Here is a 24,832-nt window from a genome sequence, read left to right on the forward strand (position 1 = left end):
AGTGTCAAACCAAACTTTGGCTTCAAATCACTGCCTTTGCCTGTATGGGAGCTTTGTTTCATTATAAATGTTAAAAGATGGAAATAGAGCATTTAAAAAAAAAAAAAAAGACTAAAAACCCAGATCTTTTTCTCTCACACACATCCAGTAATATCACTTCAGCATTAACAATAACAGCTGGTGGATCTGATACAAAAAGAAAAAAAACACCATGCAAACACCCAAATGTGTTTTGTTTTGCATATATTTCTCTCTGCATTACAGTTCGAGGCTAATCCTCCCAACACCTTCCCAAATGGAGCCGCAGCAACAGTCTTGCTCAGATATTATTATGAATAATTTATTGCACCCTATTTCAAAGAGCCAAGCAGAAATCCCAACTATTTTTGGTGTAACGGTATCACATGTTTGGTTGAGTCTGCAGGTATACGTTGCTGCAGCTGTTGGTTTCTTGTGCAGCGCTGTAAATGGCATTAGCCTCTCACTGATATCATTATAGCATGATTGGTATGTGGACCACTACAGCTACAGATCGGCATGCCCGCCTCTCCTCTGCAGGCTGGTGTTCTCTTCTGTTTGCTCAAATATATTACAATCTCTGACTTCTCTCTGCATCCTGGCGGAGGTGTCCAGCTAGTGCAAAAGCAACCTTACGTGGATTGTGGCTGTATATTTTGTGTGCATGTATATTTAGATTGCACACATAGATGTAAATATATTCAAAACCGTGCAGCCTGTCGGTGCGAGCAAGCAAGTTATTGTCTGTTTGTCCCTTTTTCCCAACTCACACACAAATGCACCATCTCAGGTACTTGATCCTGACATTTGTTTAACATTCCTCATCCCCCCCTCTCCCAGCGACATTGAGAAGTACAGCATACCTCCTCCTGCCGTTGTTTAAACACGCTTGCCGCTTTTCCATCTTTTTTTTACATTTTTTTTATTAGAAATATGAAATGTGTCATGGAGGCAAACACCGGAGCAGCGCAGGAGAGGAGGACAGATAAGCCTTGCAGGACTCACAGCGACTGTTCGAACATGTGTTACCCGGAGGAGGTACTTACTGCAGGAACACACAGGTGTGACAGCGGATATCGCCAGTGACCATAAGAGTGACTGCAGTATGTTTCTGAATTTGACTGCTTGTAAGGTTTTTTTTTTGTTTTTTTTTTCCCTTGTGAGAGTGAATCGATGCACGTCAAACCTCCCTGGTGTGATAACCATTAGCACTGGCCTCGCTGGAGGATGCGACATGAGTTGTGAAATCGTACTGTGCAGAGCGTAGTGGTTGAAATGTGTGAAAATGTGTCCATTTACACAGAGTTCAAGTGAAGGAAAACAACAGGTGCCAAAGTCAGGCTTTCCTTCAAAGAGCAGGTAAAGATAGTGTCTGGTTAGACATTTTCTTGCCTTGTATCATCCACTGTGCTGTCAAAATACCCTTGTTTGAATGAGTGTGGATTTAGATAGAGCTGACAGGTGGATGACCAGGATATCTTGCATGAAAAAAAAGTGAACAGTTCACCAGTGAACCGGATAGATATGATTGTGTGGTTGACTTCATGTAGGGACTGATTTGGGGATTAACTTCAACCACTATTTCTTTCTTTCCAGTAATAAAAACCACTCACTGGCAGTCATGATAAAAGTCTCCCACCATGCATTACTCTCACATCCATCCTGAATTAGTGCTACAGTGAGCTCTGCAGAAAGAATTCTCTCCTTTTTGCTCGAACTAAAAGCTGCAAGATAAAAATTTGCCCCTTGAATGGCGGGTGGCCGGACCATTTTTGTGCCCTCTGGCAGGCGGAGTGAAAACAGAATTTGGGTTCTGAATAATTCCTGATAAATGAGGATGCAAGTGTGCAGAGAGCATGACGTGAAAAGTGTCACGCCTAGGGTGACTAAATGACATATAAGGAAGGAACAAAGTTTACTGGTTATTTTTAAGAAAACATTATTTTATGCTGTAACAGATTTTGATGTGATGCCGCATTTTACAGCCTAAAATAACAAAATTCACTGATAATTTCAGTTTTGCAGCAGCATCTTATATTAGGTTGAGCATTTAAGGATGTTTTGGATGCTTTAAAAAATGTGTTGAGTCAGTTTGAGTGTGTTCTAGTTGAGATTTTGTCCCTGCGGGCCGCCTGGTTGGCTCTTCGTTTGAAGGTAGGTTGGCGTCCGACGCGGCCACGGACCCAGGCTGGACAGCGAGCTCGTTTTTGTTCTCCCCTTCACATTGCCAACTCCAGCTGTCACACAGAGGGACAATAGAGAAGAGGAGGGGGTGCTCTCTGAATGGAAAAAATAAACTGTAGAGCCCCCCCGTCACACAGCCCCCCTCCCCAAGACTCGTCATCTGCATTTGACAGGACCCCCGTTCTCCTCTCTTCACCGCCCCTTTTCTTTTTCTTTCTCCTTTTCTCTCCCAGTGCTCTCCATAATCCCCCTTTCTCTCTCTCTCTGCTAAGTGCAGCTGTTGCTCTCCATTGGATCATTTTTTTTTTCAGACTGATTGCTAATTAGGATAGCATTTTAGTGAGTTTTATCTTTAAAACTTGTTAAACTTGCAATTTTCCTCTCTTTTTTTCTTTATTCCGGCAGATCTTTGAGCGAAGCAGAGAAAAGGCTTAGCCAATTATGCACAATTTACTTTAGGCTGAGCGTTTTTTAGTCAGAACCCAATCTCCCATGCAGCATTCATATAGTTTACAACTACTGTACTGTGTGGTAGCCTCTTATTATAGTGCTCACTTCAGCTTTGAATGCAAAAGCCTACTTTGAAGAATAGACTGCCCCATCTCCCTTATTCTGCTCACATAACTGAATCCCTGGGAGAGGGAGCAGAGGAAAAGGAGAGCCTGAGAAAACAGCAATTCACACACCAAACACAGAGACCCCTAGTAGCTCAACAAATGAGTGACTAGCCCTATGTCCATTCATATCGCCCCTCGGCCCGCAAGCCTATTAGCCAGGCATCGCTCCTTGAACATTCACTGTCGACAACATGTGGAGGCATCGCTATAGCAACCAGTGGATATGACATGTGCAATGGACGGGGACTCCTGAGCTGCTGAATATAAGGAGGGGCTCAGCCTTAACTAAATGATCGCAAAAAACCCAACCCCACCACCTCCCCATCTCTTTTCATTGGCACAGAGGCGCTGAAAGGACTCACTAGTAGGGCTTCTGCACATTCTTCCGAGGCTCGGAAAATCAGGCGGGCATATCCCACATTCTTCTCCCTTTTCTTATTCTCTCCGACTCTCCCTTTTTTTTTTTCTCTCTCTCTCTCTCCTTCTTTTTCTTCATCTTCGTGTTGAAGCCGCGGTCTTTTGTTGGCGCTGGGGGACGCATGAGACCCTCGCAGGGGAACTTTTTTTGGAGAAGCGGACTCAGTGGGCGGCCGGGACGCACAAACGCTTCTTGGAGCTGCGGCGGGCGTCAGTGGTTAACCATGCTCTCTGGAATACAAGACACAGCCTCCTCCGTTTACTGCAAAGTGTGCGCTCTGCCCCGCGACATGGATTTGGGTAATTATCTCCTGGCTTTAACGTGTATCCGTCCTGTTTTGTGCCGTATTCAGTGTGCAAGTTTTAATGCGTCAAATGGGTAAATTGCGCCTCAAAGGACCGGTCTTGAAAACTTGTGAGCATCACGTAGAAAGCTGAGTTTTTGTAGCCGATGTGACTGAAAATGATTTAGTGCGTGTGTGTTGCAGAATATTTTTAGCATCATTTTGTTAGTATCATCCTTTCTGCCGCGAAGGGCAGCTGGAGATCGAGTCTAATGGGGAAAATATGATCCATCATCGGAAAATTAAGCAGGCAAATATAGTTAATCTCAATGTAAGATGATCGACGAATTCATAATGAAACTTGATCTTGAGCCCGGTGGTTTGCTGTAAGCACATCTGGCTGCAGGGGACAAAGTTTCTGTGCAGGTTCATCCTGCAACTCATGAATCTCTGAGAACTGAGCTCTGCTCAGCCCGCTCTGTGTTTGCATGATTTATACTAATTTAAATCATGTTTAGTTCAAAGATTTACGCAATTCTCATGTCTTAAAATTAAAATATTACGCAGCAGCTCTCTCTGTTCTGTTCTACTATTTATTAACAGGAGCCTAGAGTATACTGACTGAATAGAAATTGAAATTTTATGGTACAGTTTTAATGGTAATATATCAAATTGCTTTATTTCCTTTTCTCTCAAATTAATAATTATTTCCTAGTGTTTTAGAGTTTACAGATTTCTCTGGAAAAATAGGCTAAACATTTTCCACCAGTATTGTATTTACAAAACCCAGTCAGTTTTATAGAGCTCTGGGTGTAGCTGGTATTTTCCTATATCTCCAAAAAAAAAAAAAAGCATCCTTGTAAAATGTTGCAGCAAGGCTAAATTTTGCATTTCACGTCTAATCTTTTTTTGTTAATCGCAGGGCTTTCAGTCCCATTTTATTTCAAGGAAACCTGAACTGGATTTAGGGCTGGTGAGGTTTGGCAGTTGTGTGTTTGGGAGGATTTTCCTCTTGTACTTCCTTAAGGTATTGTGAAGTGAGTGAATGGATAGCCAGCCGCCCCAACAACACCTCTCTGCCTGACCTTTCCTCTATCATTTGAATAATCCAGAGCACCGAAATCCATCTGCCCCTTGTCTCCTCTCAGATTGGCTAATTCACCAGACCGGGGCAGCATGAATAGAAGAGAGAAACAGAAGGGGAAAGTCTGTTAGAGGCAGAGAGTAATAACTTCACTGAGTTTGGATATATACTCACAAGAGACACGAGCAGACGTGTTGAATAAGATTTTGAAGGAATCAATAAAAAGACATTTTTTTAAAAAGTAAATTTGGATTAGAAGCAGAATTCAAGGGCTGAAAAATCAGATTGTTTGACATGCCGATGTTAAATTTTAATGCAAACATTTTACCAATAGATAAAAATCATGTTAAATAGTAAAATATTTTTGCAATTCCTAATTATGGTAATAATTAATCTGGTGTATTTAGGTTTTGATTTTTATATATTGATATTTGAAATTTAAGCCATTTTCACTCAAAAATGATTAAATTTGGCTAAAAGTGTTTTTGACTACTTGATTGCTGCTATTACATGTTGTATTTAGTCTGCTTAAATCTGTTTGTTTTTTTTAAACCGGCCTCAAATCAAATTAAATTAGTACAAAAATAATAAATAAAAAAGCTAACAGACAGAACTCTAAAGGCCCACAATGGTAATTCTCAGCCTCACATCTCCTCCTTCTCCCTCTCCTCTTTTTTTCTTTCTCTCTCTTTCTGTATCTCCTCTGGTTTCTTTCACCCAACAACATAACACGATTACCGCCTTCAAACACTCTTTTATGCTTGCAGTGCATTTCAAGCGTGTTTTCTCCCACAGTGGAAATGCTTTTTTATTCCTTTTAAGGTGTTTACCTGAATATTTTCAAGAGTAGCCACAGATTGTAGAGGGCGACATTTCTGATTAACTCGATAAGACTTTTTTTTTTTTTTTTTTTTTTTTTAGAATAAAGAAAACATTGCATGAAAAGGAAATATCTTAAGATTGTCAGCACTGCAAATAGATTGAAGCAGATTTGAACCAATAGGTCCGTAGGGGGCACTTTGGTTTTAGAGGCAACAGACTTGAACCACTTCTCCGATGTGACATGCTGTGTCGACCGTATTAAATATGTTGAATAGTAAGTGAGTTTTTCAGGTGCTATATGTTGTCTGTTATTGCGTCAGAGAGGATAATACTACATAGATGATTGGAATACTCCAGCAAAGGAAAATTAACAATATCACATCTAAATGTCATTCCTGCTGTCTGTATGTCCATTTGATCACTCAACATCGCAGACGAGTCATTGGATCGAGGCCATTTCTCCCCTCTGTACCCGTATATGAGACTCTTCAAACCTCTCAGTTGTCGTCTAACCTCTTAATGGTTGATTGAAACTACATGCTCGAGCCACAGCAATTGCAATCAACAGCAACTGTCGTAAGGCCCAACACACTAATCGAAAAGACTTTGGGCATCACAACACAACCGCTAAAAACATTGGCAATTACGAGCCACAAGGTCAAACCACATTATTACTGGTCTGAGGTGAAGTGTCTTGTTTTGAAAATGGTATAACAAGATGTAGCCATCCTTCAGCCGGGGCCCATTAGATCCCTCAGGCTAAATGTCAGAGCTCTGCCATTTTTTTTTTTTTTTTTTTTTTTTCCATGTTGCAGATTTGATTCACTTCAACCATTAATCTTTCAATATTGCATGCAGACAATTAGGAGCCTGCGGATGTATTTGTGCAGTTATTGATATTGCCCTTTAACAGATGTATATCTATTGGCATATATGAAGCAGATAGAAGTAGACCAAAAAACTGTGGAGAGTTTATTTGCCCTCTGTTTTTTAAATGCAAAAATCTACTTGGTAAGCTGTCTATATTTTATGCAATCAGCAAAGGAAATCTATAACAGTACATATCAGGTATCATTAATTATCCCCCCCAATTATTGCTCCTAATTATTGCTGTTATGCTCTCAAAATATTCTGTATCAGTGGGGCCCACGGGGAATTTATCATTACAGTAAATGGCCATGAGTGGACCAGTCAGGGTGGGAAATTAGCACCAGCCACCAGCCAAATGCTGGTAAAATATGAAAGTGGCTGGTAGATTTCAGACACAAAATAATGATTTACTATTGAGTGGATGGTGAATATGAACATTTATCTGTCAGTGGCTGGTAGATGTTCACATTTTAAAAAGTTAATTTCCCACCGTGGGACCAATTATCAACACATAGGCCAGTTCTTTAACCTACACTGATAACAGTCTCTCTTAGATATTACAGCACATTAAAAACAAATCTGCTGTGCTGAAACAAATGCTATACCTCCCTGTTTGAATTAACATGCAGTGTGGGTGTGAATATTTGAAAAAGGCTTTTTGTATTCAACTGGTGGTGGATATATGAAGGTCCGGTCTGGGCCCGCCTGTGTCTCCCCAGTCCTGGTAGCCATTAGCTGTGCGGCTTGGGCCAGAGCCTAATCCAGCCAAACTCAGGACCAGAGGAGCTAATTAAGCACAAGCTTTTAGTATCCCAACCTCCTGTAGCTGCACAGTGCCAGCCCGCCCCATGCCAGCACTAAATGGGGTTGTAAATATCTATAGTGGGGCTCCGTGTGGACACAGCACTGGACAGGCTGGTAATAGGGGTTGACTGAGTCTGAATGCATTATAAGGCCAGTATTAGAGCTGGATAATGATTGGGGCTGGTCAGACGGCGGTAGTGGGTGGGAAGAGCGGGAGAGGAAGTGGAGGCAGGTGAGGAAGCACTGGCAGCGCTTTCTTTTTTCACTTTTTTTTTTTTTTTGCCTCTGGAAAGCCAAGACAAGCTTTCAAGTGAAAATTGATGCACTGCAGACTTGATATGGCGGTTGCTGTAAATCAAAAACGACGACATCAATCAGGAGAAAGACGGAGAGGCATCCTTTACTGCTCTGACAGTGTGTTCTCTCTCTGTTTGTGTGTGTCCTCCAGAGGGGCAGCCTGACCCAGATCCCCATGGTGAAGGAGACCAGGGTGGAGTCGGGCCAGTTCCTGCTGCTCTCCGTCCTCTGCATGCTCTTCATCCTGGTGGCGCTGGCCGTGTCCGCCACTTTCTTCTGCGTGCGCCAGCGCTCCCACCTCCACATGAAGGAGAAGCTGGCCAGCCTGGGGACTGACACCAGTACTGATGCCACCGCAACCTATCAGGTTAGACCAAACCCCTTTGCTATGAGCCAATCAGCAGCCAGGACACTTATCCTGCACTCTGCTATTGGAAGAACACACTCTGTTCGGATACAGTTGATTATCTGATTGGTTAGTGAATGTGTATGTTTGAGTGATTCTCCTACTTCCTCTTATGATGGTTTTTGGGTGATGTATGATAGTGACTTGCTTTTCTTTTTGTGCAATGCAGTAATTAAATACCAAAGTCACTTTTTGAGTTTGTTTGATCATTTTTAAGCTCCTAATTTCTTGCATTATCTACTGATTGCTCCAATAGATATTCGATGCATCCAATTATTCAATGCTCACCCTTGCCTGAGTTGTGTGTGTGCGTGTGTGTGTGTGCGTCTGCGGTGCATGCATGTACTTGTGTGTGTGTGTGTGTGTGAGACAGGGGAACTGGCCGCCACTGTGACCTATTCCCTCTGTTCCTCCAGGGCCACGGGCAGCCTGGGCTGTATTGATTTTCAGTGTTGGGGCTCAGCTGTGCCCAGCGTGGCACTCAGAACACATTTATCTGCATGTCGCGTTAACATTTTCAATATTTAATCAGGTTTTCACAGGGCTGCTTTGCTGTCAAAAGCTGAAGGGTGGTACAGTGTCATAGCAATGGCCACAGGGAAGCAAAAATAAGCAAAGATGCAAAATTAAATGCATTTTTTTTCTTAAATATTAAAACTACAGCCTGTAGCGTTTATATTATTTTGTCTCTTTTCAAAATCTTTTTATCATGTTGTTCCACTGTGCAAATTTAAGGTTATGTATGACACCTGTTCTCTCTCAGTATACCTTTAGGGACGGGATAACTGCTCTGTCAGGCGTTCGTGTGGGTGTGTTCTCTATGTTTGACAGATATTGTGGGAGAGCTGCGTGCAGCGAGAGAGAGATACTGTATTAGATGGCAGCATCACACTGTAGACGTTTCCTCTTGGTTTGTTTTCATTCTTATTATCCATAGTCTGAAAGAGGGAGCACAGACGAAGTCTAATCCCACGACCTGTGCTTCTGGGCTCCATGTGTCTCTCCTCTGGCCCCTTCTGGTGCTAACTGCATCACCCTGCCCGCCTCTGGAACGATTTCTCTGCTCCAGTACAGCGTGGTGCTTTCCAGAGATGCTGAGAAGTAGGATGAATTATGAGGTGGACCTGGATATTGCCCCGAGGCCAAGGCCCAGGGCACCGCTTCATAGCTCTAATCATTAAAGTCTGACGGCGGCAAAGCTGATCCAAGACCAGGGCTTAGAGGGCCCTGCGCTCCAGAGGGAAATATCACTATGATAGATCATGAGATAGCATGTGCTTTCACAAGGCATTTTCCCTGGCCTGCCCTGCCCTTGCTGTTATTAATTGAGTATGGTAATGAATTCTGAAGAAATGACTGGCTTTGCCTCCCAAAACCGAACATAATGGGGTTTACGGATTATGTTGAATTTAACAGAGAAACCCAGATATAAGAATGACGTACACGTGTTTATTTATACATGTCTAAGATCACAGAAATTGGGCAATATGGGTTTTTTCTTTCACTTTTTCTATTTATTTCCATTTTGTATATAAGAATAGTAGAGATAATGCCTGCTCTTCAAATTTTTGATGCACTGTGGCATGATAGAAGAAAAGCTGAGTCATTGGGAGAGGTTTAATCTTTTTTAGCAGTGCAATCTTTTTAGCAAGTCTCAGAAATCTGGAGATATCAATCAAAATCTAAAATTATACTTTACAATTGGGTTAATGCATTTCTATCTCCATTGGTTATTTGAGTGATGGATAGAGCCTACTCTTATTTATTTTTGGGAAGTGGTCCCAAATTCTCCTTGTATAAAATATATTTTTTGCTCCACAGGGTGTGTGTGGTGATTTTGTGCAGGATTGTAATGTGAAAGATCATGTTTTTTCTCAACTAAGAGATCCTCTCTTAAACAATAAAGATAGTGGCTGCGTGGCAGCCAGGTGTGACAATAGTGAATTTATTCTGTAAATCGTGTAGGGTTTCTCAACCATGTATTTTTGACATAATTAGTATAAGCTCCATAATCCACCAGGATAAGCCATTAATCTACAGACAAGTAAGGACAGATCAAGTCAGCCGAGATACAGGATTTTACAAGGTGCATTTACAGAACTCAGCTCCTTACAGCAAGGATAAGCATATAACATACATAAAACTATTATTATGTGCATGAGAAGAAGATAAATACATGAAACCTTTCAAGGGGGCCTGTGTAAGAAAAAACACCCTGCGTTTATGATGATCCAGAGCTTCACCATCATCTCCTGTAATCCCCAGGAGCTGTGTCGCCAGCGTATGGCGATCCGGACGTCAGAACGTGTCGAGCGGCCAGAGACACTGCGCCACTCGCGGCTGAACAGTGTGTCATCCCAGTTCAGTGATGGTCCTGTAGCCAGCCCGTCAACCCGCAGCAGCACCTCCTCCTGGTGTGAAGAGCCAGTGCCGTCCAACATGGACATCTCCACTGGTCACATGATACTGGTAAGGAACACAGAAACAGTGATGATTTATGTGGTAGCAAAAGTGTCAAGAGAGGAGAGAAGATGAATAAATGGAAGTGGAGTGTGGTGTGGTTTGTTGTCAGGCCCTCAGAGAGCATTTGTGGTTCTTAGTATCTGATTGTTACATGTAAACAACTGCAACATCTCATCATGTCTTACTCAATATGGATGGGGGTTTTTTTTGTAGTTTAAAAAACTGCACTGCTTTTCTTAAGAATTATATTTGGTCAAGGTTATAGATCTGTGATCCCCAACCACAGGTATTCACAGTTGCTGAGTGATTAGAAATAAATACATTAAAAAAAAACACACACACACACATATTGAGTCACCTCTAACATCTTTACTCCACATGTTGCAATTGTGAGTGTGCATGTAAACTAGTTGGAAGCAAGCAGAGAACTTGAAACAGTTAGCTAAAAGTTATAAATAAACTGTTGAAATAATCAGCTAAAAGTAACAAATAAACTGTTGAAATAGTTAGCTGAAAGTAATGGATTAACAGTTTAAACAGATATCTAAAAGTAATGGACAAACAGTTGAAGTAGTTAGCTAAAAGTAATGGATAAAAAGGTAGCAAAAAGTAATACATTAACAGTTGAAACAGATAACTAAAAGTAATGGATAAACAGTTCAAATAGTTAGCTAAACGTAATGGATAAACAGTTGAAATAGATAGCTAAAATTAATGGATAAACACCTGAAGTAGTTAGGTAAAAGTAATGGATGAAGAGGTAGCTAAAAGTAATAGGCTAGATTAACAGTTGAAACAGATAGCTAAAAGTAATGGATAAACAGTTGAAGTAATTGGCTAAAAGTAATGGATAAAAGGATAAAATAGTTAGCTAGCTAAAAGTAATGGATAAACAGTTCAAATAGTTAGCTAAAAGTAATGGACAAACAGGTAGCTAAAAGTAAAAGATTAATAGTTGAAACAGGTAGCTAAAAGTAATGGATAAACGGATGAAATAGTTAGCAAGCTAAAAGTAATGGATAAACAACTGAAATAGCCAGCTAGCTTAAAGTAACGGATGGTTAAAAAAGTTAATAGCTAAAAGCAATGGATAAACAGTTGAAATAGATAGCGATAGTATATCATGTAAAACTTGAAATAAATAACTTCAGGTAGTGGATAAATGGTTGAAATAGATAGCTGAATTAATGGATGAACAGCTGAAATAGATAACGCTAGATAAAAGTAATGAATTCATAGTTGAAAGGTCCAACTTCTGCCAGTACGAATGCAAATAACTTGACAAAAGCGACCTAAACATTTACCGTTCAATTGTATGAAAAAATATTAACATCCAGCTTAAAATAAATTCAAATGACCGTATTTGGAACATGACAGGTCATGTGGATGTAGGGGTACATGAGTTCATCTGTAAGGGCCTGTGGGGGTAAGTCAGAAAAAGCTACAAGAACATGTTATTCAAATATTTCAAGCGAGCTCACATTATAGTGTATGCTTTAAAAACTCCCTGTGTATATGGATATGCTAAGCCCTGCGCTGAAAACCAACAGCTTGATTTCTTTCTGTTTATCAGGACGTGTCTCTTTTTCATCCCTCTCTCACCTCATTCCCTTCAGAACCCTGTTATCTTTGGGTTTTTCTCCATCATTCTTCCTGCTGTTTTCTCCCTCTTGCTTCATCTTGGCACTGTTGTCTTCATTTTTTTCCTCCCAACTTTTTCCTCCGTCTAGTGTGTCATTTTCTCTCTTTATCATTCCGTCCTGCTTCTCTCCCCTCTGTCATTTTCATCTTTTACCCCCTCTGTCTCTTTTACCGCTGCTGCAAAATAAGGCAGACATTGTTTTGCGTGATGAGAGCTGCTGAAAAGTGAAATATCATTACCCATCTGATTGTCATTTGGATGTTTTAGAAATTTTGTTAGGGTTAGTTTTTGGGGTGGGGTTCGGGGGGGGGGGGGGGGGGGGGGGGGGTTTGAAAAAGCTTTTGGTTCCTTCCACACACAAACACACAATGGATTGTTTTAATTTTGCACAACTTTCGCTTCATTCATTTGAGACAAGCTTGATAAAAGAGATGGATAGATGCCTTGCAGTGTTTCCATTAATGGAGAGAGCATTCATCACACTGCATGTCTAGCTTTTATATTGGGAGGCTATAATGAATGAGAGTGAATCTGAGTAATGCCTTGTATTGGTGGTAATAGATGGGTTTTGTTGCACTCGTCAAGGCTTGTTTGTGAAGCCCCCTTTGAAAACATTGACAATAGAAAAGCATTTAGCCCTGCAATAACAAAAGAGGCACAGTGAATCATTTCTCGGAGCTGTTATTATTAGCCCTAGTTTCTTCACAGCAGCATCGCAGGCATTACAATGTAGAAAGGTAAAACACACAGGGACTTTTACTTCTCTTTCATGCCGTGATTGACATGGAGATGTCCTATAGGGGTTCTTCTTTAAAATTCCAATGCCATCTCACATGAAACCATGTGTGAGATTGCCTTGTTATCGCTGATCTCAGACCTATATTTTCCCATCTCTGCTCTCCTCTCCTCTCATCTCCCCTCTCTCGCTCTTTGGAGCTCATACCGTGTGGAGAAGGATGATGAATACCCAGCTTTCCAAAGCACACATGCTGGGGGTCCTTTTTTTTTTGAGACCCGATCACCTCACACACACACACACACACACACACACACACACACACAGTCACTCACATTCACATACACTACGCTACAGCGAGAGTTTGCTGCTGTCGGGCTAAATGAACTACAATGTTGCACCCCACCGTGCAGCCCACCTCCAGACTTTTAAAGTCTTGCATAACGACAACTTCAAAACCTGAAATTGGATGACTGTGTGTGCTGAGTCATCGGCTGTGTTTTTTTTTCAGAGCTTTGACACACCTCTGCTGTCTTACATTTCCCATCCTCTCTCTTCGCCCTCTTCAGCTGCAGTATGGTGCTACACCCTGCAAACGTTGCCTACTAAATGATTAAAAACGTCAAAAACGATTACCAGATATAATGCAGAAACGTGTTGCATATGTGGCCGCATGTCTGTGCTTATTGCTGCAGTGCTGGGTCCTTTCAGCACCATGGACAGCACTGTACAGTCACCAAACTTGATTTTCCTCACAAACACAGCAAAATATCTTCTGTCTGTGCTCTCCCGCTGTCCAGAAACAGGGTCAAAATGATGATACAGTTGCTGCTGTTGTAGTGTTCCCTTGGCTTAATCACCTCTCCCCTGAAAAAAGAAAAGAAAAATCAATAATTATGTAGCTTGAGGCACTTTTTCATAATGTTGCGTAGTTATTGTTCAATTTTTAGAAATGATGAATTATTTGCTCAAAAGGAAAATAGTCTCAGGCAAAAGAAATTAGCCATGCAGCATGTACTACCCTCAGTGACTTTTAGTCACAATTTTAAATGTAGTTTGTGAGCACAAAAGCAGTGCTGCCCCATTTAACGCAAAACAATATGTTCTTTTCATTTAGCTATTATTAGTCACACAAAAACATACATATTAATACCTTTTTTCACCTCTCACAGCTGTTTATCATATCATAAAGCTCCCTGTACAAACTGTTACCAGTATTGTTCCTTTTAATTTGACAGTGGAGCTTGACAGTAATGTGTTACCTGTTTTGTCTGGCTCCCCTGGTTGTCCCTTCATCCTGATTTCACCCAGCACCCTCTGCTGCCGAGGAGACTGCTTAGGAAGGATTAGACATTGTTTCCCTGACACCCAGGCCTCCCATCCCAACCCCCTGATTGGCAGACATAATCCCCCCATTCACTAAACCTTCGTTACCCTGTCTCTGGAATACGCCATGGTCCACTGCCTCCCCCTAGAAACGGGAGGGCTTGATAAGGGGCTGCTGGCTGCATTGTATTAAGCAGCGAAAATATGAATTTGGAATGCAATCGATTCAGGGCATCGTTTGAATAGAATGGGATGCAATTCAGAGTGGATGTATCAAGTATATGGAGATGTAATATTGGTAGGGGAGGTGGAATGCTGTCAGCCTGGCAAGCAGAGAGTACTTGTACAGGGTGACAAGAGCACAGTGGTGACAGGCTCTGTCAAGTGGCCATAATGGCATGCTGTCATTTTCCTGGGAAGACAGCGATGTGTGTTTGCGTAGGCGATGCACAACAACACACATGCAAATACATGTGTGTTGTCTGCTATTAGAATTGACATTAACTAGTGTTTTTTTTCTTCCCTTTATTTTTTTTTGATAATTGAGATTTTTTGCATGCATAAAATTAAAAGTTCCTGACAGGGATGGTTCAAAGTCTACTGTTATATTTCAGAAATAACACTTTATGTCATTAATGGTGCAGATAGAACACACTGTGCTCTCTCATTATGCAGCTGCATTATCACAAGAGTTGCTTCTTCTGTTCTCAGTGTGGCTTTTAAGACCTGAGTGGCACCTTTGGTACCGTATCTAACAATAAACTTTGATTTCCATCGTCAGTTGGATTTCTAATGTTCTTATAAGACACCTAATATCCTTTGCGTGCATGCAGGAGACATCTGAATTCTTGAGCCATCAAAGGGTAATTGCCTATTATGGGTTGGGCAAGCTTATTTGTGATTATCATCTAAGTAGGAATTGTGTATATTGTGCAAAGACTTGGATTTCCCTTTTGACAGACAGCAGTGAATAACTCGGATGTAACAATGGTGTGTCACTTCTCCGCTCAGCCTACCTATACTGCCTTTAATATGGGATAAAACCCAGCACATCTGGGTATCACTTTCATTGTATTAGCCAGCTGATCCCTGACATCAGTTTATGAGTCTGTAATCTTCTGCCTCGCACAATAGCGGACTAAACCATTTAACCCCGTCGGGAGGGGAGCCATGATACAGGACAGAAAGCGAAACACGGCGCTCGCTAAAAAAGACTCGTCTTGCCAGCTACAACCTCTAAGCTCCCTAAGACTTGCCCTGGTTTGGGAGAATACACACACACACACACACACAGGCCTCTACCCCTCCCCCTTCTCTTTTTCCATCTTTGTCTCTCTAGCGAATTCAATTTTGTCTTCTCCAAGTGACGGCTTAAATGCAGACAATCTTATCAGTGGCTGTGCAAGCAGTGAGGGACGTGATTGAAACACCCCTGAAGTATTTCCAATGCAGACAAACCTTTCAGGAGTTTTAATTGTGGATTTTTTTCCCCCCCTTCCTCTCAGTCAAACACACATGCACAAACACACAAAGACGCAAACATTAGCGCACCTTCCCCACCTAGATCTTCAGCAGCCTCCTCCTCCTCACCCAGTTGTTACGCTACACAGCAGCTTAGGACAATAATGCTCCATGACACCTGATCATAGCTTTAAAAGGAAAGGTTGTCAAGGCTTTACTGTTATGCTCCCGTTTATTCATTGGTTGATTCTCGGTGAGGAAAATGCAGTGAAAAAGAAAAAACAACAAGCTATCTCCAACCAGCTCTGATATAATGAAGCTTCTTGTTCAGTCAATCCAAATTTGCTTCAAAAACAAACATGGAGTTTTGTTTTACAACCATATTTTGTGATGAATGCAGTTTTCCTCTGCATGATTTTTGGCTTGTCTTGTGAAATGGCAGCTAAGGCGGTGTCTGTTTTCCTCCAGTCATACATGGAGGACCACTTGAAGAACAAGAACCGTCTGGAGCGTGAGTGGGAGGCCCTGTGCTCCTACCAGGCAGAGCCCGGCGCCTGCAGTGTAGGCCAGGGCGAGCAGAACTCCAAGAGGAACCGCTCAGACGCCGTCGTCGTATGTGAGTCCATTTGAACACATTTTTTACCCTGTAAATTATTTTCCTGAAAACGTTGTTGTGTTTGTGGAAGGATCCTTTAAAGAGGAACATAAAACTGGTTGGATAATCAAGCCAAAAGTACACTGTGAAAACATATGTGTGACAAAAAAAATCAGCTCAGAGGTCCACTTGCTAGCTTTTAGGGAGCTTTTTAGCCACATCTCACAGTCCTCATCAGCATATGAAATCATTTTGTTACACTATATACTTACACAGACTGAATGGAAGAAAGGACTTCCATGCTCATGTAACATGAGGCTTAGTTTTTTTTCTTATTTTACTGAAAACCAGTAAAAATATGTCATTATGGTGACAAAATGTTCTTTTCAATGCAAATCAACTTGCTCTGAGACTTCTCTTGGATCAAATTACTTAGTCTTCATACTAGAAGAGTAATAACCCTTAAAAGCCCTGAAAATTCATTTTTCAATCAGCTTCCACTCTTATGAGAAATTGGGTCTTACGTGAGCACACTACTGTCTGTTAAAGGTTGAACAATGTTGGTTATTTTGCTTTTCTCTGTGCTCCTTTCACTGGTTTTAGTGGGCAGGGCCCAGCTAGAAAAAGGTGATGTCACATATTCCCTTGCGCAAATCAGGATTCGGCAACGTTTGAATTACTATTTAATGACAGTTGATGGGTTGTTTGGTCATTATCAATCAAATCTGATCATACCACACCCACACAGTACTGAATTTTTGATTGTTAAACTCTTGATTAAAAACACCTGAAGATATTTCAGGCATTTTAAACTTTAATTTCTGCTCAATTACACAGAACAATCCTTAACATTTGAAGCCAAGTTTTTTCAGGGGCTTTAATTTAAAGCAAATGTGTTTAAGTGGGTTCAGCTTCATTGGCAACAGATCATATGAATCTTGCAACAGTTTCACTTGTCTAAGAAAAACAGGATTTGAAGACTCAGACTTCTTAAGATAACATTTTTTTATGATTATTTCACTTGGAACATTCCTTATTGAAGGTGAAGTAATTCAGGACTTCAGAATAGTGTGTGTGTGTGTGTGTGTGTGTGTGTGTGTGTGTGTGTGTGTGTGTGTGTGTGTGTGTATGTGTGTGTGTATGATGAAAGTCTGATGAAATTGCAGTCCCCCTTAGCCTTTTCAGTTTCATATCCCTCCATTGCTGCTCAAAATTCTGTTGTTATTGTGCAGGGAGGAAAACAGTGGAAAACTGTGTTGATGAATTATGCATCTTTATTACAGATGATCATTCCAGGATCACCTTGAAAGCGGAGAATAACCACGGCAACTCAGATTACATCAATGCCAGTCCAATAGTAAGTATTGTTTATTCATTATGGTTCTACATTACAGCTAATATCTGTTGTCTCTGAAGCCTTTTTTTTTGTACAAGGAGCACCTGTTGTGTTTGGATTTTACTTTGAGATAAAAGATGTTTCAAAGGACTTTTCATCGATCCAAGTGCATTGATCTTTTTTTTAAAACTTTGTTCTCCATACTGGGAGCCTCAGTGGATTCATTGTTTCTTGTTGAATCACATTGTTACTTTCACTGCTTTCAAATGGCCGCACCCCTTTTTTTTTCATCTGCACTAAAAAGAATTATATATTATTTTTGACTAAACAAATGTATCTCCCACAAATCCAGAAAGACCTCAGTGTTGGAGAGGGCTAAGGTTATTTATTTTATTTATTTATTTTTTTAGTATTTCTCCCTAAAAACATTGCCAGTCATGATTTCCCCCGAGGCTGCTGAAAAGGGATTGCATCAAAGGGAACAGGAGACTATGCATTTCAAATACAGTGCCAAAATTTCTGAGGAGATAGATGAGGGGGGCACACACAGCTGCACTAAAAGCCTATTACTCTTCAGAAACAAACAATGGAGACTTTTAGATGCTCTATTTATGCCTCAGTTTTCTCTAATGGCATATTCATAGAGGTTTTTAGCTCATTTAAACAATGCTGTAGTGTGACATTTGCCATCTTATAGCATAAGTTTGTAACACTAACTAAAGTTAATCTGTCAAGGGAAGAAAAAATCGTTTGGTGTAATCAAAAGAGGATTAAAATAAAGTTATCCAAGGCTGTTTGGTGCAGTTTTTAAAAAAAAAAAATGGATCTAGAAACACAAATGGATGTAGGAGATGGGTGAAGTAATGGCAGATGCAGTGGTGTGCGGATGAAAGGACAGTAATTACACCACAAAAGGGACCCCTGGCTGGGCCCAGCAAAACTGTGATAATTATGTCTGTCAATGCCGCTTCTTCCTCCTCATTAGCTTCAGGCAGTGGCCTACGTGTAAATAATATGTCGCTTCTTTCTGGGTATCCTGGGTCAGAGAAGCAAAGGGAAGGGGCGATCTGAGCTCACTGCAAAGCAAAGGGTGACATAGCGGTTAATGCTTGACCACAACTGATACAAGCGTTCCCAGACATACAGCATCATTAGCGCAAGGAATGGTTCGGAGGAATGTGCAAAATGTGGTCAAAGCCTGGTTGCCTTTGTCTAGTCTGGTCTTTTTACAAAGTCCAAGGCCATGTGGCTTCTCTATTTCCCACCTGTTCTCCGTTCTTTTGTTTTCAGACTATCTTGGATGAGCTCAGTCCACCATTTAGCTTCTGAGGTCTCTTTTTTTATATAAACATGGGGTCAAGGTGCTATAGCAAGGTGTTGAAAGTTGAGACGCTTCTCCAGGAGCTATTTTAGTACAAGCTATTTTACTTCAAACCAAAGAGTGCTTCTTTGCCTTTTTTTTTTTTTGTTGTAGTCTATCTTCTCCCCACAATGGCAAGGGGAGGACAGCTGAAACGCAGGACTACTCTTTCATGTGTGCGCTTTAGTATTCATGCAGGGATGTCAGCACACAGCTACAGCATGTCTGTGTCCTTGAGATTGGCTAAACGGAGTGGCAGCACTAGCATTCGGCACCATCCTTTCATTTCAGTGGGAGAGATTTTTTTTTTTTCTCTTCTTCTTTACAAAACCACGTGAGGAATTTCAACCAGGAAGGATGAAGAGAAAATTGGACAGCACGGTTATACCTAACTGAAGTGTAACACAGGGTAATGAACAGAACGGTTTCTGCATTTATAATATAATTGCTGTGTAGATCATTTAAAGTATAAACCTGAGGAATCCGTATCATTACATTTTTCACTGCTAAAAATCTCTAAACGATCAAAATGAACCCTTTAAGACCAACCAACACTATCCTTTTATCACTGGTTGGAAGTAGATTTCCATAAGAAAACAATTTTTAATCACTTTTAATCCACCATAATGAAAATAAATTCCAAACACAGACATGAGAGGAGTAATAATTAAAAAAAAATATATTTTAATTTGTCATTTTGGATTGAAGTTCCTCATGTCTGGATTGAAGTTCCTCATGGCTGTAGCAGCCTTTTAAAGCATTAAGAATTAATCCTGTTGTTGTGGATATTAAACATGAGGAGAGAAAAGTATTATGGTAATATTAAAGCCATGAAGAAATGCTCCATAATTATTTTCCTTTTAAGGGTGAATGTCAAGGTCCATGTGCAAGACAAAAGAGTCCATGTAGTCTAAAAAGAAAAAAAACAGAGTATGAATAAAGAAATACATGTAGAAAAGCTAGATGTTAGGTGTCCTTGACATATTGCTCTTTATCATAAAAACTCAAGTACATAAAGGAAGTCATTAAATATGACCCTGTGACTTGCTGTCGTGGTGTTTCTTGATGCTATGCTCTGTGATGTCTCCTTTTGCAAATGGCTCTCTTTTATAATTGGACTGCACAAATGCTTCCATTCCCATTGTGGATGTCCCTTAGTGGCAGGTTAATATGCCAAGAAATGAGACAGGCACACCTTAATTTTATAAATATTCTTCTTATATCAGACCTATATCGTAGGTTTGCCATAAATAATACTAAATGTACAGTATTCCCAAACTAACACAAATAATACACTCCCCTGGTGTGTCGTCTGTCATTATATGTCAAAAATATATCAATAATGCTACTACTTTACCATGCTTTACCATTATTATATACGCACCCATTTCTCATCCTTTCACTGATGCATCTTGCACTCGAGGGTCCGCATAAAAATTCATTCAATAAAATGTGATCATTGATTTTGGAGGCGACCCAGCCAACACCTACTCAATCAAGTCTCAATCACATCCCTCAAATCAAGTCGCCCCATGTCATTATGTCCCACCTCAACACTCAGCTCTCTCACGTCAAGTGCCTCCAGGCTTTAAGTCCCATCCCAATCTCATGTTTCATGCAGAAACATGTCAAACCATTGGGGGGAAAGAAAAAAAAAAAATTGAGATGTGAAGGCAATTTGAAGAAGCATATTGGTATGAAGACATTGTAGTGAAAAATCATTCCTGAACGATGAGATGATGAATGGGCAAGTTGAGTTATTGAAGGTTTATTTTGAATATTCAGTAGGTTGGAAGTTTAGTCTCTACGGTCCAATTAGGTGCCGGCACAAGAATATTTTCAAACAGCTTCAGTATCCTTTTAAAGAGAGACATTCATCTTTCCATTTGCAATGGGAAGTATGAATATCAGTTGGCTGTGTGGCATAAACACCAGAGGTTCCTGTTTGCTTAACTTTTACTAGATAGACAGAAAATACAGCAAAGTTCAAGGTCCTCCTCAGTCTTTATTTGCAACATTGTGCTCAAAGAGACTGATCTTTAACATTTTTTTTCACAAAAACAAGATTAAATGAAATCCTGTCCTTCAAATTTGTGTTCAACCTCTGCTGTTGGCCCACATGACATTCACAGTTTACCAATAAATAGTGTGCAATATCTGTTATATTCCAATTTACTCGTATCAGGTCCAGTAAAAGATAATCTTGAGGACAGAAAGGAAGTGACAAGATGTACAGGAAGAAAAAAGATTTCCGAGAGACTGAATGAATGACAGAGAAGAAGACACACAGCAGAGAAAAGAAGAGCTTGTTTTCTCCATCCAGATGGAGGCTTTGATGGAAGTTGTATGCAGACAGTATGTTTTCATCCACCATTCCCCGCCCAAACACTGTGTCACACTCTGATCTCTCTCTCCCAGATGGACCATGACCCTCGCAACCCTACTTACATCGCCTCGCAGGGCCCGCTTCCTTCCACCGTGGCAGACTTCTGGCAGGTAAAACCCATCCTTATTCACTGTCTGTCTTTCATCTTTTGCTGTTTTGTTTCTACAGCAGTGAGGGTTTGGAATAACCACAGTAGAGCTGCACCTACTGTATGTGTCTGGTTTGTGTTATTTACCCATTCCTGTGTGATTGTGATGTCTCCTTCTTGGTCCAAGAAACAAGGATCTAGATTACTCTCTTTCTCTCTTTGGTGTTTCAGCAATGGTGGAATTCCTCAAAGTGGGAGTAATGTAGCTCCAGTTTATGCCACTTATGTGATACCATTACCGTTTATTATTCGAACCACAGATCTAAGCATCCTATTCTCCGAAAAATATTTACCCAGCGATATTTGAAAAACCCAGAAGCTCATTTAGCAACACTTATCGCTGTTCTGAAGGTATTTCCAAATCCTAAAAGACTCTTCTAACCATCCAGATAGAAAAATATTTCATCTGTAGCATGAAAGTTTCTCAAGGTTGATGTCCTAATTCAGGTAGCTGTAAAGGACATTTGCTCTTTTTCAAAACACAAGCAAAATATGAATGTCATTTTGCATGAAAATATCAGATATTGAAAAGCATCATCAACATATATCGATACATCTGATAATACTTAATTTTGGTTCACATTGTACAAGCAAGAGGATATGTCATTTCCAGCAAACATTTTTGTTTGCATTAGGAAAAAGGCACAGCTTGAGAAGCTGTTTAAAATATCTTGTTTATCGTGCAACAGATGAACTGTTTTTTCATCCAGAGAGTTGGAAGAGTCTTTGAGGATTCTGAAAATATGTTTAGAACAGCTGTAAATGTTGTTAAATGACCTTTTGGGTATTTCAAAGATCACTGGGTTTTTATTTTTAGGAAAAACTGATGCTTAAACTCTACAACTCAAATGTAATGGTTGAACACTGATAAAACAGCTGAATATGTACGACAAAACTGCAGCTTTTCATTGTGTATATAGTAGTCTACTTATAAACACCCACAAGAAGTCTAATATTATTCATAATAATGCTGATGTTTGCTCATATTTGCATTTTCTCAGCGCTATTTGCATTCCTTCCCTTGTCCATAAATGTCAGACAAGCTCTCCATTAATCACTGGATATAGGCTATTGTAAAACATGGCGACTTGTGTGGAGGTATGCCTTAAATGATGCATGATTGCCAAATGGCGTTCTTATGCGTTAATAGGGCAGCACTGTAGTAATTAGTGGGACCATAAGCTCCATATGGTGAAGTAACTTCGCTAGCCGTGACCAGGATATAAAAGTGTGAAGCATAAATCCTGGCAGACCAGCTGGCCCTGCACTCTGCACTCTGCACTCTGCGTCTTGTACTGAACGGGTACTCATTTCGAATCATTATGATAATGCTGACTTTGTGTTAGCACAGATGCGGGGCCCATTTGTGACTAGGGAAGGATGGTACAGCCAAGTTCAGTCTGGTCTGGAATGACATTTTTGTTGTAATTGCTTTTTAAACTAAAAAAAAAACAAACACACAGTCCTCACATTGTGTCCCAATTAATTAAAAACATAAAAACTCAGTAGCTATTATCTGAAAAGTGTACCTTGATTGAGTTCAGTTCAAATAGGAATGAAAGGTGCCACGTTTTCTGTATTTTTAAATTTGAAAGTGCCTCAAATGAAACAGTTGATAATTATCTCTCTGGATCTCTTTCTTTATTTTGGTTATTTGTTTGTTTGTCTGCCATTATTTTCTGTGCCAGGTGAATAAATGCATATCCATTATCTAATGAAATTGGCTATTTAGGCAGGAACTCAACTCTAAATCTTTCCAATTAAGCAGAAAATAATGGAAAATTAGACACAGATTGACTGACACGCTGAACATCAGTGCTGTGTCTGGGAATAAGTAGTAGCCATTCATTATTCAATATGGTTAACCTTGGATTGTGGCAGGGGAAAAAATACACTCTTTCCCCCCATTAAAAGTAAACAAACAGGGGAAACACTGGCACTCTCATGCAAATGGGCCGTGCAGGAGGCAAATCTTTTTGCTCTGTCCTATCTAATCCACACCGGCCCCAGGCAGCGCTCTGAAAGGCAGCTCTGCTCTAATCCTCCACTTCTCATTCCTCCATCCCTTCATCCTTCACTCCTCCATCCAACTCTCCTCTCCCTCCCTCCATCACTGGCTATTACCTTGCTCCCCTCTCCTCCTCAGAATTCAATGCAAAAAAAAAAAAAAAGTCAATCAGCATGAGTTCACAGAGCAGCAACCTCGGTCATTTCAGGCTTTTTGTATTCTACCTTCTTCTTTCATACAAGTGATGGATAGTAGGTGTTTCTTTTTGGAGCCTGGAAATTGTTTATTGCATTAAAAAAGAGCAGATGGATGTCTTTTTCACCAGTTAAAGATTGAAAATAAATAACACAGCTTTTTCACACTACCTACAAATATTTGTCAAACCTTACAAGACTAAATGGATAATATTCCCAAACATTATCACCTTGCCTAATCTCATCACATCCTGGCACAGTTGGCACAGTTAGCGTGTAATGTGTCCACTGGGCTGGATCACAGAAGCTTGTGATTAGTGTATATTCAAGGCCATTGTGTTTTTATAGCAATCATAAAACCTGCGTTTCCTCCTCATTTTCCTAATGGCTGCCGTGGGCCTATATTTTTTCCCAAGGACACATTAGATTGTGATAAGATGAAATGGAGCAGCAGCACTGTAGATGTTGTGATCTAGCTCAGACGACTGAGAGAGGGCGACACATGACGCGCCCTCCTGCTGGTCGACCCAACATTTATCATTTGTCACACGCGGAGAGGTGACATTTATTCATACTTCCTGCACCGAGATTAAGAAATCAATTTCACTCTAATACAAAGCTGCCTGTAATGCTAATGTGCAATATGCTGCTCCTAGTGGCATAGTTCAGCTACATATTAGTGCCTCTGTAATGCCATACAGACGCATATGAGTGTTGTCTCAGGATGTGTCGAAGGGTTGTCTGACATCTCTCCACCGGTGTGTAGATGGTGTGGGAGAGCGGCTGCGTCGTCATCGTGATGTTGACCCCGCTCTCTGAAAATGGAGTGAAGCAGTGTCACCACTACTGGCCAGATGAGGGATCTGATGTCTACCACATCTACGAGGTATTTAAGAGATTAAGCTGAAGTCACAACGCTTGGATGCTGTAAAGTTTAAAGGATCAGTTCACCTAAATCACAGAAAAATCATATTTTCTCACTTAGCTCCCGTGGTATCTAGTCATGCAGATGTGTCTGACTCCACTCCAATAAAATAGAGATGAATTCAGTTTGTGGTGCCCACAGTGTTGAAAAATTATGAAAAAAATTCAACATGTTTTTCAGAGACTTATCTGAATGTTTTTCAAACCTCACTGTTTTACAGTGGGACTACTTTATCCTGAGTAAAATAGTCCCCCATGAAAACTGTTGAGTACAAGGACACTGTTTTTGCAAAGACATGTTGCTGTAGGGTTTTTCAAATGCAATTTCTCAACACTTAAGGCACCACAAATGAAATTCATTCACCGCTACTTTTATTCAGGTGACAGAAGAAATCTCGAACACATACCTGGTTGAAGAGGATATCAAGGCTTTCAGAAAAATAGGCAGGC

The 24,832-nt window shown here is 40.5% G+C and overlaps 1 protein-coding gene across 3 annotated transcripts in view; it reads left to right on the plus strand.

Annotated features, from left to right (window-relative positions):
- Positions 1-24,832, plus strand: part of ptprn2 (protein tyrosine phosphatase receptor type N2) — a 149,867-nt gene that overhangs the window by 98,955 nt on the left and 26,080 nt on the right. For all 3 annotated transcript variants that reach the window (XM_042399869.1, XM_042399870.1, XM_042399868.1), the window contains exons 12-17: positions 7,549-7,764; positions 10,069-10,272; positions 15,900-16,047; positions 17,310-17,383; positions 21,141-21,218; positions 24,225-24,344. In XM_042399869.1, the coding sequence (XP_042255803.1) occupies positions 7,549-7,764; positions 10,069-10,272; positions 15,900-16,047; positions 17,310-17,383; positions 21,141-21,218; positions 24,225-24,344 (840 nt within the window). The remainder of the gene's footprint in view (positions 1-7,548; positions 7,765-10,068; positions 10,273-15,899; positions 16,048-17,309; positions 17,384-21,140; positions 21,219-24,224; positions 24,345-24,832) is intronic.

The sequence above is a fragment of the Thunnus maccoyii genome, chromosome 21 (assembly GCF_910596095.1).
Source record: "Thunnus maccoyii chromosome 21, fThuMac1.1, whole genome shotgun sequence".
NCBI lineage: Eukaryota > Metazoa > Chordata > Actinopteri > Scombriformes > Scombridae > Thunnus > Thunnus maccoyii.